Source organism: Dendrobates tinctorius, unplaced genomic scaffold, assembly GCF_039654945.1.
Source record: "Dendrobates tinctorius isolate UK_male_01 unplaced genomic scaffold, ASM3965494v1 ptg000044l, whole genome shotgun sequence".
Taxonomy (NCBI): Eukaryota; Metazoa; Chordata; class Amphibia; order Anura; family Dendrobatidae; genus Dendrobates; species Dendrobates tinctorius.
In genome coordinates this window covers 19,617,237-19,632,969 of record NW_027361712.1, presented here as the reverse complement: position 1 = coordinate 19,632,969, position 15,733 = coordinate 19,617,237, and the positions used below count along the sequence as shown (strand labels likewise).

Here is a 15,733-nt window from a genome sequence, read left to right as displayed (position 1 = left end):
CAGCCACACTAAGACCTGTTAAATTCTATGAGTATTTCTATTGACTAGAAGGAAGGTTAACATTACCTCAGCACAGTAGGATTTGCAAAGCCTGGATAACCAAGAACTTACCCTTTAGGGTGACCGGTGAATTTGTCACAAAGAATGGTTACCCTGTTCACAGAGCCACAGCCATGGAAGTGTGCTTCGAGTTCCTCAGCTGTTGCACCATAATCAACCTGTAGGTATAGGAAAAAAAAAGTAATTACTCGAATTATTGCTGGTAGAACAGCAGAAATCTAATCCAAAGCGTTATATACTCCTGTACAATGGAGTCAGACAGGGTGCACCAATGGAGCACAAATCTCATTTCCGATACAGAGCAAAAAGAATGTCCCAGAACATGGCCCAATCTGGATACACAAAGCTGGATGGAAGTTATAAACTACAAGGATGAGTAGTGGTAGCGCTGTAGAACGGTAGAGAACTTACATTTCCTACATATATCGACCGAGCGTCCGCCTCCATCTTCTCCTCTATGGACATGATAACTGGACCAGCTGCAATGTAACAAGAAACATGGATGTGACAGCATGTACTAGTGCTGCCAGGAAAGCTCAAATTTACAGACATTAAACACTGGTGCGGCAGTTGTCCAATATAAGGACTCGTGCAAGTCCAGAGCAGGGTCGGTCTCTAGAATAATCACATGCACAGTGCAGCTAATGGGCAAAGAAAGGGAAGCAAGAACTGGACACAAGTGGTAAAAAAAAAAAGTCTGTGTGGAACTAAGCAAGAGCCAGATAAAGTGTGCATCAAAAATGGAAGCAGATTTGCAGTTGACTTATGTATTTCAAAGGGTAAAATCCACAAAGAAAATTGAAGTAATATGAATTTAACCCCTTTCTTCCATATGATGTACTATCCCATCCATGTGCCCTGGGACTTAATTCCCAAGGACGGGAAAGCACTTCACAGCGGGGAGAGCACTGTTGATCGCAGCCAGGTGTCAGCTGATTATCACATCTGACACCGAGCACTATGTAATTTTACTGCACGTGGAACGGTGTAAACGCACCCCCAAAAGAAATTCATGAAACGCTGGTTTTTGTTCATTCTGTGTCCAAAAAAAATCAGAATAAAAAGCAATCAAAATATCACGTGCCCGAAAACAGTAACAATAAAAAAGTCAACCCGTCTCGCAAAAAATAAGACCTCACATGACCCGGTGGGTCAAAATATGGAAAAATTATAGCCCTCAAAAATGTGGTGATGCAAAAACTACTTTTACAATAAAAAGCGTCTTTTAGCGTATGACAGCTGCCAAACATGAAAACCCGCCATAAACAGTAAATCAAACCCCCCCCTCCCCCCTTTATCACCCGCTTAGTTATGGAAAAAGAAAATTGAAAAAAAGGTATTTATTTCCATTTTCCCATTAGGGTTAGGGTTGGAGTTAGAATTGGGGGTTTCCACTGTTTGGGCACATCAGGTGCTCTCCAAACGCAACATGGCGTCTGATCTCAATTCCAGCCAATACGGCGTAGAAAAAAGTCAATGGTGCTCCTTCCCTTCCAAGCTCTGCCATGCGCCCAAACAGTGTTTTACCCCCACATATGGGGTATCAGCCTACTCAGGACAAACCGTACAACAACTTTTGGGGTCCAATTTCTCCTGTTACCTTTAGGAAAATAAAAAATTGAGGGCAAAAATATCATTTTTGTGGAAAAAAATATGATTTCTTTTATTTTCACGCCCAGGCGCTATAAACTTCTGTGAAGCACTTGGGGGTTCAAAGTGCTCACCACTCATCTAGATAAGTTCCTTAGGGGGTCTAGTTTCCAAAATGGTGTCATTTGTGGGGGGTTTCAACAGTTTAGGCACATCAGAGGCTCTCCAAACACAACATGACACCCGCAGACCATTCCATCAAAGTCTGCATTCCAAAACGTCACTACTTTCCTTCCGAGCCCCGACGTGTGTCCATACAGTAGTTTTCTCCCACATATGGGGTATCAGCGTACTCAAGACAAATATTGAACTTTTGGGGTCCAATTACTCCTGTTACCCTTGGGAAAATAAAAAGATTGGGGACCAAAAGGTCATGATTGTGGAAAAAATGCGATTTTTTTATTTTCACACCCGGGCGTTGTAAGCTTCTGTGAAGCACTGGGGGGTTCAAAGTGCTCACCACACATCTAGTTCCTTGGGGGGGGGGGGGGGTCTAGATTCCAAAATGGTGTCATTTGTGGGGGGTTTCCACTGTTTAGGTACATCAGGGGCTCTCCAAACGTGACATGGTGTCCGATCTGGATTCCAGCCAATTTTGCATCGAAAAAGTCAAACGGCGCTCTTCCCTTCTGAGCTCTGCCATGTGCCGAAACAGTGGTTCCCCCCACATATCAGGTATCAGCGTACTCAGGACAAATTGCACAATAACTTTTCCAGTCCAATACCTCCTGTTACCCTTTGTAAAATAAAAAAAAAAAAATTGAACCTGAAGTAATTTTTTTTTGTGAAAAAGTTAAATGTTCATTTTTTTAAAGATTCAAAAAATTCCTGTGAAGCACCTGAAGGGTTAATAAACTTCTTGAACACGGTTTTGAGCACCTTGAGGGGTGCAGTTTTTAGAATGGTGTCACTTTTGGGTATTTTCTATCATATAGACCCCTCAAAGTGACTTCAAATGTGGTCCATGAAAATAAAATGGTGTTGCAAAAATGAAGTTGCTGGTCATCTTTTAACCCTTATAACTTCCTAACAAAAGAGTTTTGGCTGTAAAATTGTGCTGATGTAAAGTAAACATGTGGGAAATGTTACTTAAGTTTTTTGTGCGCCGTATCTCTGATTTAAGGGCATAATTAAAAGTTGGAAAATTGCGAAGTTTTCGAAATTTTTGCTAATTTTCCATTTTTTTCACAAATAAATGCAAGTTTTATGAATGAAATTTTACCACTAACATGAAGTACAATATGTCACGAGAAAACAATGTCAGAATCACCGGGATCCATGGAAGCGTTCCAGAGTTATTACCTCAAAGGGACTGTGGTCAGAATTGTAAAAATTGGCCCGGTCATGAACGTGCAAACCACCCTTGGGGTTAAGGGGTTAAAGAACAAACATTAAAAAAAAAACACCATTTGCAACACTTGTGTGCCAAGCTGGCTGTCAGGCAAGGTGCTGGAGGACGCAGTGACTGCAGGTAAGGCGTTATTGTACGACAGTTTCTGTGCACATCTATAAATGGAGATTTTTAGAGAACCCATCACAGCATGAGGTTGAGAAGTCTTATAATTGGCCTGCCATGAAAGGGTGCTTAGCATAAAATGCAGCACAAAGTAACCAGCCTGCAAATGTTCCCCAATCAAAAATGACCCAATTTACCAGTTACCCACATAAATCAGTTTAACGCATTTCAAAGATGGTCTTGTCTAAAAGTTAGGATTAAATTTGCATCCAGCACAGAGGAGACCACTTTCTCCTCACAGTAATAGGAACACCGAGGCCCTCACTACAGGTCCTACTCTTGAACTTGTTCAGTTTTTCACAAGTTGTGCTCCTCAAAATGGCCGCTGATGGAGGAGCAGGTGACTAGAGTGGTCCAATAGAAAAACATCTCACAGAAGGCTAAAACCAGTCTGGTCACATGCTCCTCCATCAGCGGCCATTTTGAGGAGCACAATTTGTGACAAAAGGCTGCACTAACAAGTGATGTATAATATGCTGAGCAATTATTGGTGCTATACGAGAAATAAGTTAGTGCCAAAAGTCACGTCCAACATCTGCTTAAACAAAGATAAGAAAAGTGAAATAACACAAGAGAAACAGTAGCAGCTCCAATTGTCAGGAAGGATGGTGGGAAGTTATGTAGGGTCTTGGCCCTCACAGACAGTGCCCGATTGCTGCTTTCCGCACACCCTGCAGACATTCTGCCCATTACCAAACATCAGCGGCCTGACCGCCATCCTTGGAGGCTTACCATTGCCGGGCGGGGGGCTCATGTTCATCTGTTTCTCCACCTCGTTCTGTAGCTCCTTCAGCTTCACAGCCTCTTCCTCCATTTCTCTAACACGGGCTTTGATCGCCTCCAGCTCCTGTGCCGACAACAGAGACGATCACTCACAAATCCTGGTGGCGCCCCATGCTGCCCGGGGAGTGTCTGCACCCACTTACACAAACATTGCTCATGGAGGACTAGTAAGACCAATGGGCCAGGTCACAAGGGCAGCCTCCTGTACAGAGTCAGAAGAACATGGGGGGACAATATGAGGGGGCTGGGCTAACAGCCTGCACTCACCTGCTCCTCCATTCCAGGGGTCTCCACTGACCCTACAGCAATGATACCCCAGCCTTAAGAACAGGACTGCAGCAGCCAATCACCATGCATGCAAGAGCCCAGGCCAGCGATTGGCTGCTGCAGTCATGCGGGCTGTGACATCACACAGGTTACACCCATTACATCTTACCCCATTTCTTCCCCCAATATCAGCCGCCAGGCAGAGCGCGGGCAGTAATGGGGGCGGTCAGGACAAAAGCCTCCATCCGCCCGTGACGTCAGCCGCCCCTCCCCCGTGCGCTCACCGGGTCATCAATAGCAGGATCTCCGCCGATCTCTCCGGGCTCTTCCTCCTCCAGCTCCTCTTCCTCCAGCTCCTCCAGGGCGCCAGCACCTCCGCTCTCCGTGCTCCCCCGTGCGCCGGATCTCCTCCCCGTCGTTATTCTGCCCCCTATCCGTCGAATTCTTCTGCCCGGGCCCAACAGCTCTAGATCGAGATCCAGCCCTCCCCGACCCATAGGCTCGTCATCGCCAACATCCTGGCCGCTACCAGAACCACCACGGAGCCCGTTTTCGTAATCAGCCCCACGCAGCGCTGCTGCCGAGGACACGGCCGCCATCTTACAGAAATTGAGCAGCCTGCCGTAGAGGCGGCCCTTATAACCAAGCTAGACTTGTGATTGGGCCATCCTGCTGTCAATCATAGAAGCGCAATCGACAATTGGCTGGAAGACTGATTTTTTGTTTTGTTACGCGCCAGGGAAAAGTCCCGTCCATCCGGTGTGTGGGGAATGGCTGTCCGGCGTGTCAATCAAAGCTCCGACCCCGCCCCGCTGCTCCCAGGCCTGTGCGTGGGGCCGGAACACGCCTGGTGATAGTCGGTGTCCTAGGACTGAGGCAGTGTGCTGTATGGCTACACTCGTACAATGCGGCTTAGACCGTACCGCCAAAATCTGGCTGAAACTTGTTGGTACACGGCTGTGTTGGCGGAAAATGTCAGACTGGTCTGTGGCCACTTATAGTGCATGAAGGATGGCAAAGTCATGCGACCTGTCAGCCAGCCAGCAGGCTGTAGCCCGGCCAGTTATAGTGAATGTGACCACAGCGGCACTCATGTGATGCTTATGTGGGCCGTGTCCACTTAGGGCCCCGTTGGATGGTGTCTGGTTAGGGTTTAGGCGAGCCGTGTCAGGTTCGAGCTCTTGTTGGACATGTCTGGTTAGGGTTCTGGTGGGCTGTGTCCGGGTAGGGTTCTGGTGGGGCGTGATAGGTTAGGGTTCTGGTGGGCCATGTACGGTTAGGGTTCTGGTGGGGCGTGATAGGTTAGGGTTCTGGTGGGCCATGTACGGTTAGGGTTCTGGTGGGCCATGTACGGTTAGGACTGAGTTGGGTCATGTCCGATTAGGGTTCTGGTGATGGGAAGTTCGGCTCTTTTAACGGCTCTTTTTTTAATATTAATCCGTTTTCCACAGTCATCGTTCCAGGTCTTTGCCTGTAAAGTGAGGACCTCATTCTCCACCTATATAAGGCTCTAGTGATGCAGTGTAGACTGTTATTCAGCATTGCTGTCTCCTCAGATTGTCAGCTCTTGTGATCAGGCCCCGGCTCCTTGGTTGCAGACAGTCTTAGGCTGGAGTCACACTAACCAACGCAAAATACGGTCAGTATTTTACATGCGTAATACGGATGACAGACCCCTAAATAGTGCTCCGTATGTCATCCATAAGCAAGGTGTGGTTGCGTATTTTGCGCATGTCTGCATCTGTATGTAATCCGTATGGCGAGATTTTCTCGCCACCTTGCAAAATGGACATATAATGGAGCCCTATGACAGGGTTTCTAACAGAAACCAAAGAATAGATATAGACACATAGAATGCATATATGTATAGATGTGTGTGTGTATATATATATATAGATAGATAGAATACATATATATCTATGTGTCTATATCTATTCATTCGTTTCTTTATTAAACCTGTCAGTATGAGTTTACTGTATAGCGCACTGAATTGCCGGCTTTGCTAAAAGACACCGGGTGCGTATTTCTCGCAAGTCACATGTGTGGTCCGTGTGTAATCCGTATTTTTTGCGTACCCATAGACTTGCATTGGCGTATTACGGCCGTAGTACGCTGACAATCGCAGCATGCTGCGATTGGCACGGACCGTAGAATACGGATGAGAAATATACGGCTGGTGCGAGGGACCCCATAGAGAATCATTGGTCCGTGTGTAATGCGTGCTTTTAGCGCCTCTCACTCGGCCGTATTCCTCGCCAGTGTGACCCCGGCCTAACCATGTATTCCTTTCTAATCTGTGGCGTTTTTTGTACATGTCCTGTCTGGATTAGTAAGTGCTGCAATCTGTGTTGGCGCTGTATAAGAGTATTAGGCCGGGGTCACAATGGCGAGGAATACGGCCGAGTGAGAGGCACTAAAAGCACGCATTACACACGGACCAATGATTCTCTATGGGTTTGCTCCCAACAGCCGTATATTTCTCATCAGTATTCTACAGTCCGTGCCAATCGCAGCATGCTGGGACTGTCAGCGTACTACGGCCGTAGTTCGCCAATGCAAGTCTATGGGTGCACAAAAAATACGGATTACACACGGACCACACATGTGACCTGCGAGAAATACGCACCAGGTGTCTTTTAGCAAAGCCGGCAATTCAGTGCGAGATACAGTAAACTCATACTGACAGGTTTAATAAAGAAACAAAAGAATAGATATAGACACATATATATATATATATATATATATATATATATATATACACACTCACTGGCCACTTTATTAGGTACACCATGCTAGTAACGGGTTGGACCCCCTTTTGCCTTCAGAACTGCCTCAATTCTTCGTGGCAGAGATTCAACAAGGTGCTGGAAGCATTCCTCAGAGATTTTGGACCATATTGACATGATGGCATCACACAGTTGGCGCAGATTTGTCGGCTGCACATCCCTGATGCGAATCTCCCGTTCCACCACATCCCAAAGATGCTCTATTGGATTGAGATCTGGTGACTGAGGAGGCCATTTGAGTACAGTGAACTCATTGTCATGTTCAAGAAACCAATCTGAGATGATTCGAGCTTTATGACATGGCGCATTATCCTGCTGAAAGTAGCCATCAGATGCCTGTTCTTAGCTGAGAGGAGTGGTACCCAGTGTGTTCTTCTGCTGCTGTAGCCCATCTGCCTCAAAGTTCGACGCACTGTGCGTTCAGAGATGCTCTTCTGCCTACCTTGGTTGTAACGGGTGGCAATTTGAGTCACTGTTGCCTTTCTATCAGCTCGAACCAGTATGCCCATTCTCCTCTGACCTCTGGCATCAACAAGGCATTTCCGGCCACAGAACTGCCGCTCACTGGATATTTTTTCTTTTTCGGACCATTCTCTGTAAACCCTAGAGATGGTTGTGCGTGAAAATCCCAGTAGATCAGCAGTTTCTGAAATACTCAGACCAGGACTTCTGGCACCAACAATCATGCCACGTTCAAAGGCACTCAAAACACCTTTCTTCCCCATACTGATGCTCGGTTTGAACTGCAGGAGATTGTCTTGACCATGTCTACATGCCTAAATGCACTGAGTTGCCGCCATGTGATTGGCTGATTAGAAATTAAGTCTTAACACACAGTTGGACAGGTGTACCTAATAAAGTGGCCAGTGAGTGTATATCTATACACACACACACACACACATATATCTATACATATATGCATTCTATGTGTCTATATCTATTCTATGGTTTCTGTTAGAAACCCGGTCATAGGGCTCCATTATATGTCCATTTTGCAAGCCTGCGAGAAAATCTCGCCATACGGATTACATACGGGTGCTTACATGCGCAAAATACGCGACCACACCTTGATTACGGATGACATACGGAGCACTGTTTAGGGGCCATTCATCCGTATTACGCATGTAAAATACTGACCGTATTTTGCGTCGTTTAGTGTGACCCCGGCCTAATCCGTAAAAGGTATGTTGGAAGCACTGGGCCAACACACACACTCCAAAATATGTAAGCAAAGCATACTGAATGGTAAAATCAGACACTGAGAGTAGCTGCCTGGCCGGGGTGCTCGGTGTCGCCCCCTCACTGATCAGACATAGTTGACCTATTCCAAGGTTAGCCAGCATTAAAGTCATGGACAACCTCGCAGGTGTACTTATTTGAAGCCTGCAAAATGATTTGGACTAGGGCTAGTTTTGTTTCCATATTACACTGAAAAGATCCTTCATGTTCCCCAAGTGGCACCTTCCTCCTGACTCCCCTATTACTGCAGTGTAATAAGGTCATGTGCAGTAAGAATAGTTTCCTATCGGCACTGGTGATCTGATAATGAACCAGCAGTAGCCCAGCGGGACGTCTATTCCCCCAGACTAGTAGTCCGCACCTTCATTGCTGTAGTCATTCCCTCTTGGACGCGATTTATTTGCATCCGTGTTTTTTCTGCAAATGGATGCAAACGCATGGAACTGCACCCTGATCAGGATTTGGTTGGACATGTGAAATTCTGACTTCTGGGGCAGAGGATAGGGGGAGAGGGAGGAGAGGGGAGAGAGACTGGTGAAAGAAAAAAAGAAAATGGGGCTGGGAGCCTGCGCAGTATGAAATCCACATGCAGATTGGACGCAGGCATCCTGATTCAGGTGCGTCTACATTGACAATCATATGTTTTTGCTGACACATATCAGAATGTCTGCAGATTTTTTTTAACACCCAAAATTCGCAACAAGCTGCATTTTGGGAGAACATGGAAAATCCTGATGCAAACGCAGGTCCGTGCCTCCCTATGTTAAGTATAGAGATGTGATCTGGATCAGGATGCATCAGGATTGTTACGTTTCACAACGCACCGTACCAAAACACTAGTGTGAACGCAGCCCCACTCTTGCAGCCCCTAACCAGGAGCCCCCATGTTACATACATGCTCCCAATACATTTTATTATCATTACCACACTATAGCACAGGGCATAAGCCCTTCTAGTGAGGCGGGAAAGATCACTGTATGACAGAGCAGCATGCGGACATAGTCTATATTATGTCTGCAGTCTGGTCCCATACAGGTTCATCAATTTCCCATAGCACATCCCTCACTTCCGAGCATCAGTGCCGCAACACGGATCCCTGCACACAGACCCGTGTTCTCCTGGATCCGTGCTCCATAGAGCTCCATGTTAATTCCAGACGTGTAGCTGTGCATCCGTGCGTCTCCCTGTTCCTGCGTGTTTTTCAGATGACACAAAACTGCAACAAGTTGCGTTTTTGTGCATCTGATAAAATATGCCGACACAGCGATCCATGGGAAAACGGTGACACCTGGATGCACACGCAAGTCCCATTCGTCACCGCTGAAAGTCAATGGAGACAAAAACGGATCTGTGTGCAGCCAAAATATGCAAGTGTGAAACCAGCTTAACCCCATAAGGCCATGTGCACACGGTGCGGATTCTGCTGAAGATCTGCAGTGTTTCAGGCTCTGCAGCAGCTTTAGGTGCGTTGTACAGTACCATTGTTTTCAATGGTAAACTGAAAACCGCTGTGCACATGCTGCAGATTTTTCCACGCGGATTTGCTGCGGGTTCAAATCCACAGCATGTCAATTCTTTGTGCAGAATCCGCTGCGGTTTCAAACCTCCATTGTAGAGGTGTGAAACCGCAGGCTAATCCGCAGATCTTTTTTACCTGCGGATTTTTCCAAATCCGCAGCACCAAAAATTACGTGTGCACATGGCCTAATTATTGGGGCTGGACCTAGATCTCTGCACAGTCTTGCCTGAAATCACTTTATTATATTGCTTACCCTTAAGCGGGAGTCACACACAGCAATCTCGCTAGCGACATCGCTGCTGAGTCACAACTTTTGTGACGTAACAGCGATCTCACCAGCGAGATCGCTGTGTGTGACAGCGATCAGCCCCCCTGCTGGTATCGCTGATAGCTGTAAGAAACCTCTGGACATTTTTTTTGGCCGCTGGTCTCCCGCTGGCTAGCACGCATCGCTGCGTGTGACAGGCGGGAGACCAGCGATCAGCTGTAAAAAATAGAATTTAAATAAAAAATATTGTTATTCTCACCTTCCAACGTCCCGCGCAGCCATCCCCTCTCTCCACGCTCCCGGTCCCAGTGATCCTTTGCGAGAATGACCGCGAGACTTCGCGCTCCTGCGAGACCGTGACGTCTCGCGGTCATTCTCGCAAAGGATCACTGGGACCGGAGCGTGGAGAGAGGCCGGATGGCTGCACGGGACGTCGGAAGGTGAGAATAACTATATTTTTTATTTAAATTCTATTTTTTACAGGGATGGCCAGCGATGCCGGGCGCTCGGCATCGCTGTGCTGATCGCTGGTGAAGCTGTCTGTGTGACAGCTCACCAGCGATCCTGACACCTTGATATCGGTGTCGGTATCGCTGGTAAGTCGCTATGTGTGACTCCAGCTTTACCCTACCCTCAGCAAGAACTGACGCTTCTCCCTGTAGGGTTCCTGTCCTGTGTGACTGTCCTGAATCCTCCTCACTCACTCAGTGCTGCACTGCTGCTGAGGCTGAGCTGAGTCGGCTGACTTTAACTAATAGTATGCTATACTATAGTATATGTGAGAGTCTACATGAGACCAATTTGCTGTCACTTGAGTTTAACCCCTCTACAGTCACATGCCATATACTGTATGCCATGCATGCATGTCTGAAACTAGGAGGAGTATATCACTTTAAATATTTCCACTCACTCCAGCACAGACAGCACACATTTCTCTCGGTCTCCTGACAGCTCCGCCTCCTCCCAGATAAATCACTGCCACTGCCTGGCGCCAGAAAAAAAAAAAAAAAAAAGAACCGGCTCGTTCACAGTGCAGAGCCGGCTCATTTCGTTCCCAGCGGAGAGCCGGCTCTTTGAATCGGATCGTTCATGAACGACACATCACTATAGGGTTCTGGTGGGCCGTATCCGGTTAGGGTTCCGGTGGGCCATGTCCGGTTAGGGTTCTGGTGGGCCATGTCCGGTTAGGGTTCAGGTGGTCCGTGTCCGGTTAGGGTTCAGGTGGTCCGTGTCCGGTTAGGGTTCTGGTGGGCCATGTCTGGTTAGGGTTCTGATGGGCCGTATCCGGTTAGGGTTCAGGTGGTCCGTGTCCGGTTAAGAACGAGTTGGGTCATGTCCGGTTAGGGTTCTGGTGGGCAATGTACGGTTAGGGTTCTGGTGGGCCGTGTCCGGTTAGGGTTCAGGTGGGCCGTGTCCGGTTAGGACTGAGTTGGGTCATGTCCGGTTAGGGTTCAGGTGGGCTGTGTCCAGCTAGGGCTATCAGAAATGCTTTTTAGACCCAACAGGACAGAATCTATTCTCTTTCCTGGCGCTAAATTTGGGCTGCTACCCTTTCCTTCTTATAATAGCCCCCATGTTTTTGGGAGTAATTACATGGTCTGGTTTTCAAAGTCCCCAGAAAATTAAGTTATCCTCTTTCCATATAATAGGGGATAACGTGCTGATGACAGGGAGACCCCAGGACTGGAGCCCTGCAGCCCCTTCTGAACGGAGTGGAGGTTTGCATTCATTGTCTATAGGACTCCCAGAAATAGCTAAATGCTGTACTCAGAATTCTCTGGCAGCCCCATAGACAATGAAAGGAGCGACCGCCAAACATGTAAACCTCCATTCCATACAGAATGGGCTGATGTCAGAATCCCTAGGGTTTCCAGCTGCCAGACCATACAGCAAGTTAACTCAAGGGCGTACAGTACAGACCAAAAGTTTGGACACACCTCATTCAAAGAGTTTTCTTTATTTTCATGATTCTGAAAATTGTAGATTCACTCTGAAGGCATCAAAATGCCAAGAGTGTGCAAAGCAGTAATCAAAGCAAAAGGTGGCTACTTTGAAGAACCTAGAATATAAGACACAGTATTTTCAGTTGTTTCACACTTTTTTGTTAATTATATAATTCCACAAGTGTTAATTCATAGTTTTGATGCCTTCAGAGTGAATCTACAATTTTCATAGTCATGAAAATAAATAAAACTCTTTGAATGAAAAGGTGTGTCCAAACTTTTGGTCTGTACTGTATATAAAAAATGGGGCCCCATTGCAGAAGTTCTAATTGGGCCCCCTCTAACAAAAAAAAATGGCAGGGTCACGGAAGATCGTATGTCAAAACTTTGAAGCCTTTACAAAGTAATTTTACTGTTACTGAAGCCCTAGATGCCCCTTTCATTGCGCCCATAAAGTGTAATGCCAACAAAAGTGTCACACAAACACTTTATCATACATCCACAGTACCCTCTACACACATAGTATGATGAACCTACTGTACCCCACCTCAACTCCCCTGGCAAAGTATGGTGTCCCAACACACTATGATCCCCCAACTGTGACCCCCACACAGCCCTTCATGCAGTATAATGGGCCTACATACAGTATAATGGTCCCCACACATCACCACACTGTATAATAGCCCCACTAGCTCTACAAACAGTATAGTAACATAGTAATTAAGGTTGAAGGGAGACTTTAAGTCCATCTAGTTCAACCCATATCCTATCCTAACTTGCCCTAACATGTTGATCCAGAGGAAGGCAAAAAAAACCCATGTGGCAACAGTAAGCTGCACATTGGGGAAAAAAATTCCTTCCCGACTCCACATACGGCAATCAGACTAGCTCCCTGGATCAACGCAATATTAAGGAGACTAGTATGGTTCCTATACTGTCCTCCACACATGATGGACCCCACACAAACCTTCATACTGTATAATTGCTTGCATACAGTATAATGGCCCCCGCATAGCCCTTTATAAAGGCTCCCACATACCCCTCCAAATATTATAATGGCCTCCACATAGACCTCCATATAGTATAATGGGCCACATAGACCTCCATATAGTATAATGGGCCACATAGTCCTCCATATAGTATAATGCACAGTCTATAGTCCTCTATATTGTATACTGCATTCTCCTTAGTCCTCCATATGGTATGATGCGCCACATAGTCCTCCATATAGTATAATGCACTCCCAGTAGTCCTCCATATAGTATAATACACCCCACAGTCCTCCATATAGTATAATGCATCCCTCAATAGCATCCATATAGTATAATGCAACCCCTAATCCTCCATACAGTATATTGCACTACCCTGTCATGATCCAGGTTGGATATGAGAGATAAATGCACAAGTAACCTTTTTTTTCTGTGAGCTGTTTGCTCAAGGTTTGGTTTTTGCCCCCGGTGGCCATTAGGATTATTACACAGTGGTGCCTTTTTCTTAGTTTCCCCCCGGTGGCCATTAGGGTCATTGCACCTTGGTTACTTTAGTTTTGTGCACGTAATTATAAAACAGGTGTGATTGCTCTATAAAAGGGTGTCAGGTGTGGTAATCACTGTTGGTGATAAGTCCTCAGTTACAAGCAAGCCTGGGTGAAGGATGGAGCTGAAGGAGAGTCCCGGGCAGCTCAGTGAGAGTCCTGGAGTGGCAGCTATGGTGTCTGCGAGGTGGGCAGGCATGGCTTGGTGGAGTTGCAGCTATGGTGTCAGCAAGGAGTTCTTGCATGGCTTGGTGGAATGGCAGCTATGGTGTAGAGCTGCACTCATGATGCTGGATTCTTTTGCTGGAAAGCTGGACTCATATGCTGGACTCTGTTTCTGAACAGCTGCACGCAGGTGGTGGACTCTGTTTGCTCCAAGGCTGCACTATGGTGTTGGATCCGGTCGGAGGAAAAGATGCACGCAAGTGGTGGGCTCTGTTGCTGGGAGCGTAAGCAATAGAGCAAAGCTAAGTCGTGTTTCCCTGTTTTGTCTCTTTTCCTTATGTGTGTTTTAGTGCAGTGGTGAGATTAGTTTCCGCTCCGGCCATTTCACTAGAAAGGGGTAGGTAGAGGGTGAGCTAGGGTTTAAAGGTATCCTGAGCGGCGCCCAGTGCGGAACCGGCCTAGGGAACGTTAGGAGTGTAGAGACACTGACTCAGGGGAGTGCAGGAGGTCTCCACTTCCCCGTTCCCTATCGCAGCGCCACCATTGTTATTGATACCCAGGTTTTCCCTTTTATTGTTTAAATTCGCCTTACTGGAGGCGGCGTTTCCAGACATACGTGTATTTCCGAAATTCGCCTGTTGGAGGCGGCGTATCCAGCTGCACGTTTTATTTAAATTCGCCCAACTGGAGGCGGTGTATCCAGGGTCACGCGTGTCATCTAAATCCGCCCTGCTGGAGGCGCTATGTCCAGCCACGCGTGACCGTTACATCCCCATAGTCCTCTATATAGTATAATGCATCCCTCATATACCTCCATATAGTGCAATTCACCCCATAGTCCTCCATATAGTATAATGTATCCCCAATGGCCTCCAAATAGTATAATGCACCCCATAGTCCTCCATATAGTATAATCTACTCCCCATAATCCTCCATAAAGTATATTGCACTCCCCATAGTGCTCTATTATTATTATTATTATTATTATTATTATTATTATTTATATAGCACCATTGATTCCATGGTGCTGTACATGAGAAGGGGTTACATACAAATTACAGATATCACTTACAGTAAACAAATTAACAATGATAGACTGATACAGAATGGAGAGGACCCTGCCCTTTCGGGCTTACATGCTACAGGATTGTGGGGAAGGAGACAGTAGGTTGGTGGGTTGCAGCAGTTCCGGTGTTGGTTGAGGTGATATCAACGGTAGTGGTGAGAGAGAAGGAGGTAGTGGGGGCATTGCAGGCTGTAGGCTTTCTTGAAGAGGTGGGTTTTCAGGTTCCGTCTGAAGGATCCAAATGTGGTTGATAGTCGGACTTGTTGGGGCAAAGAATTCCAGAGAATAGGGGCTATTCGGGAGAAGTCTTGGAGGCGGTTGGGTGAGGAGCGAATAAGTGTGGAGGAGAGAAGGAGGTCTTGGGAGGACCGGAGATTACGTGAGGGAAGGTATCGGGAGATTAGTTCAGAGACATATGGGGGAGACAGGTTATAGATGGCCTTGTAGGTCAGTATTAGTAATTTGAACTGGATACGCTGAGGGAATGGGAGCCAGTGAAGAGATTTGCAGAGGGGAGAAGCGGAGGAGTAGCGAGGAGAGAGATGAATTAGTCGGGCGGCAGAGTTAAGGATGGACTGGAGAGGTGCGAGGGTGTTAGCAGGCAGACCACAAAAAAGGATGTTTCAGTAGTCGAGGCGGGAGATGATGAGGGCATGCAGAAGCATTTTAGTAGATTGAGGGTTGAGGAAAGGACGGATTCTGGAAATATTTTTGAGCTGGAGGCGACAGGAGGTAGAAAGAGCTTGGATGTGCGGTTTGAAGGACAGGGCAGAGTCAAAGGTTACTCCGAGGCAGCGGACTTCTGATACTGGGGAAAGTGTGATGCCATTAATTGTTATAGCTAGGTCAGGTAAAGAAGATCTGTGAGATGGAGGAAAGATGATGAGTTCAGATTTGTCTACATTGAGTTTGAGGAAGCGAGAGAAGAAGAAGGAGG

General features: G+C 46.7%; 1 protein-coding gene across 1 annotated transcript in view; it reads right to left on the bottom strand.

Moving 5' to 3' along the window:
- LOC141089100 (polyadenylate-binding protein 2) overlaps positions 1-15,733 on the bottom strand; it is a 50,807-nt gene that overhangs the window by 13,945 nt on the left and 21,129 nt on the right. The window contains exons 1-4 of the mRNA XM_073575388.1: positions 4,561-4,896; positions 3,959-4,073; positions 472-539; positions 112-218 (exon numbers count right to left, since the gene is read on the bottom strand). Coding sequence (XP_073431489.1) covers positions 112-218; positions 472-539; positions 3,959-4,073; positions 4,561-4,875 — 605 coding nt within the window. The 5' untranslated portion in view covers positions 4,876-4,896. Of the gene's footprint in view, positions 1-111; positions 219-471; positions 540-3,958; positions 4,074-4,560 lie in introns of the transcript that reaches the window.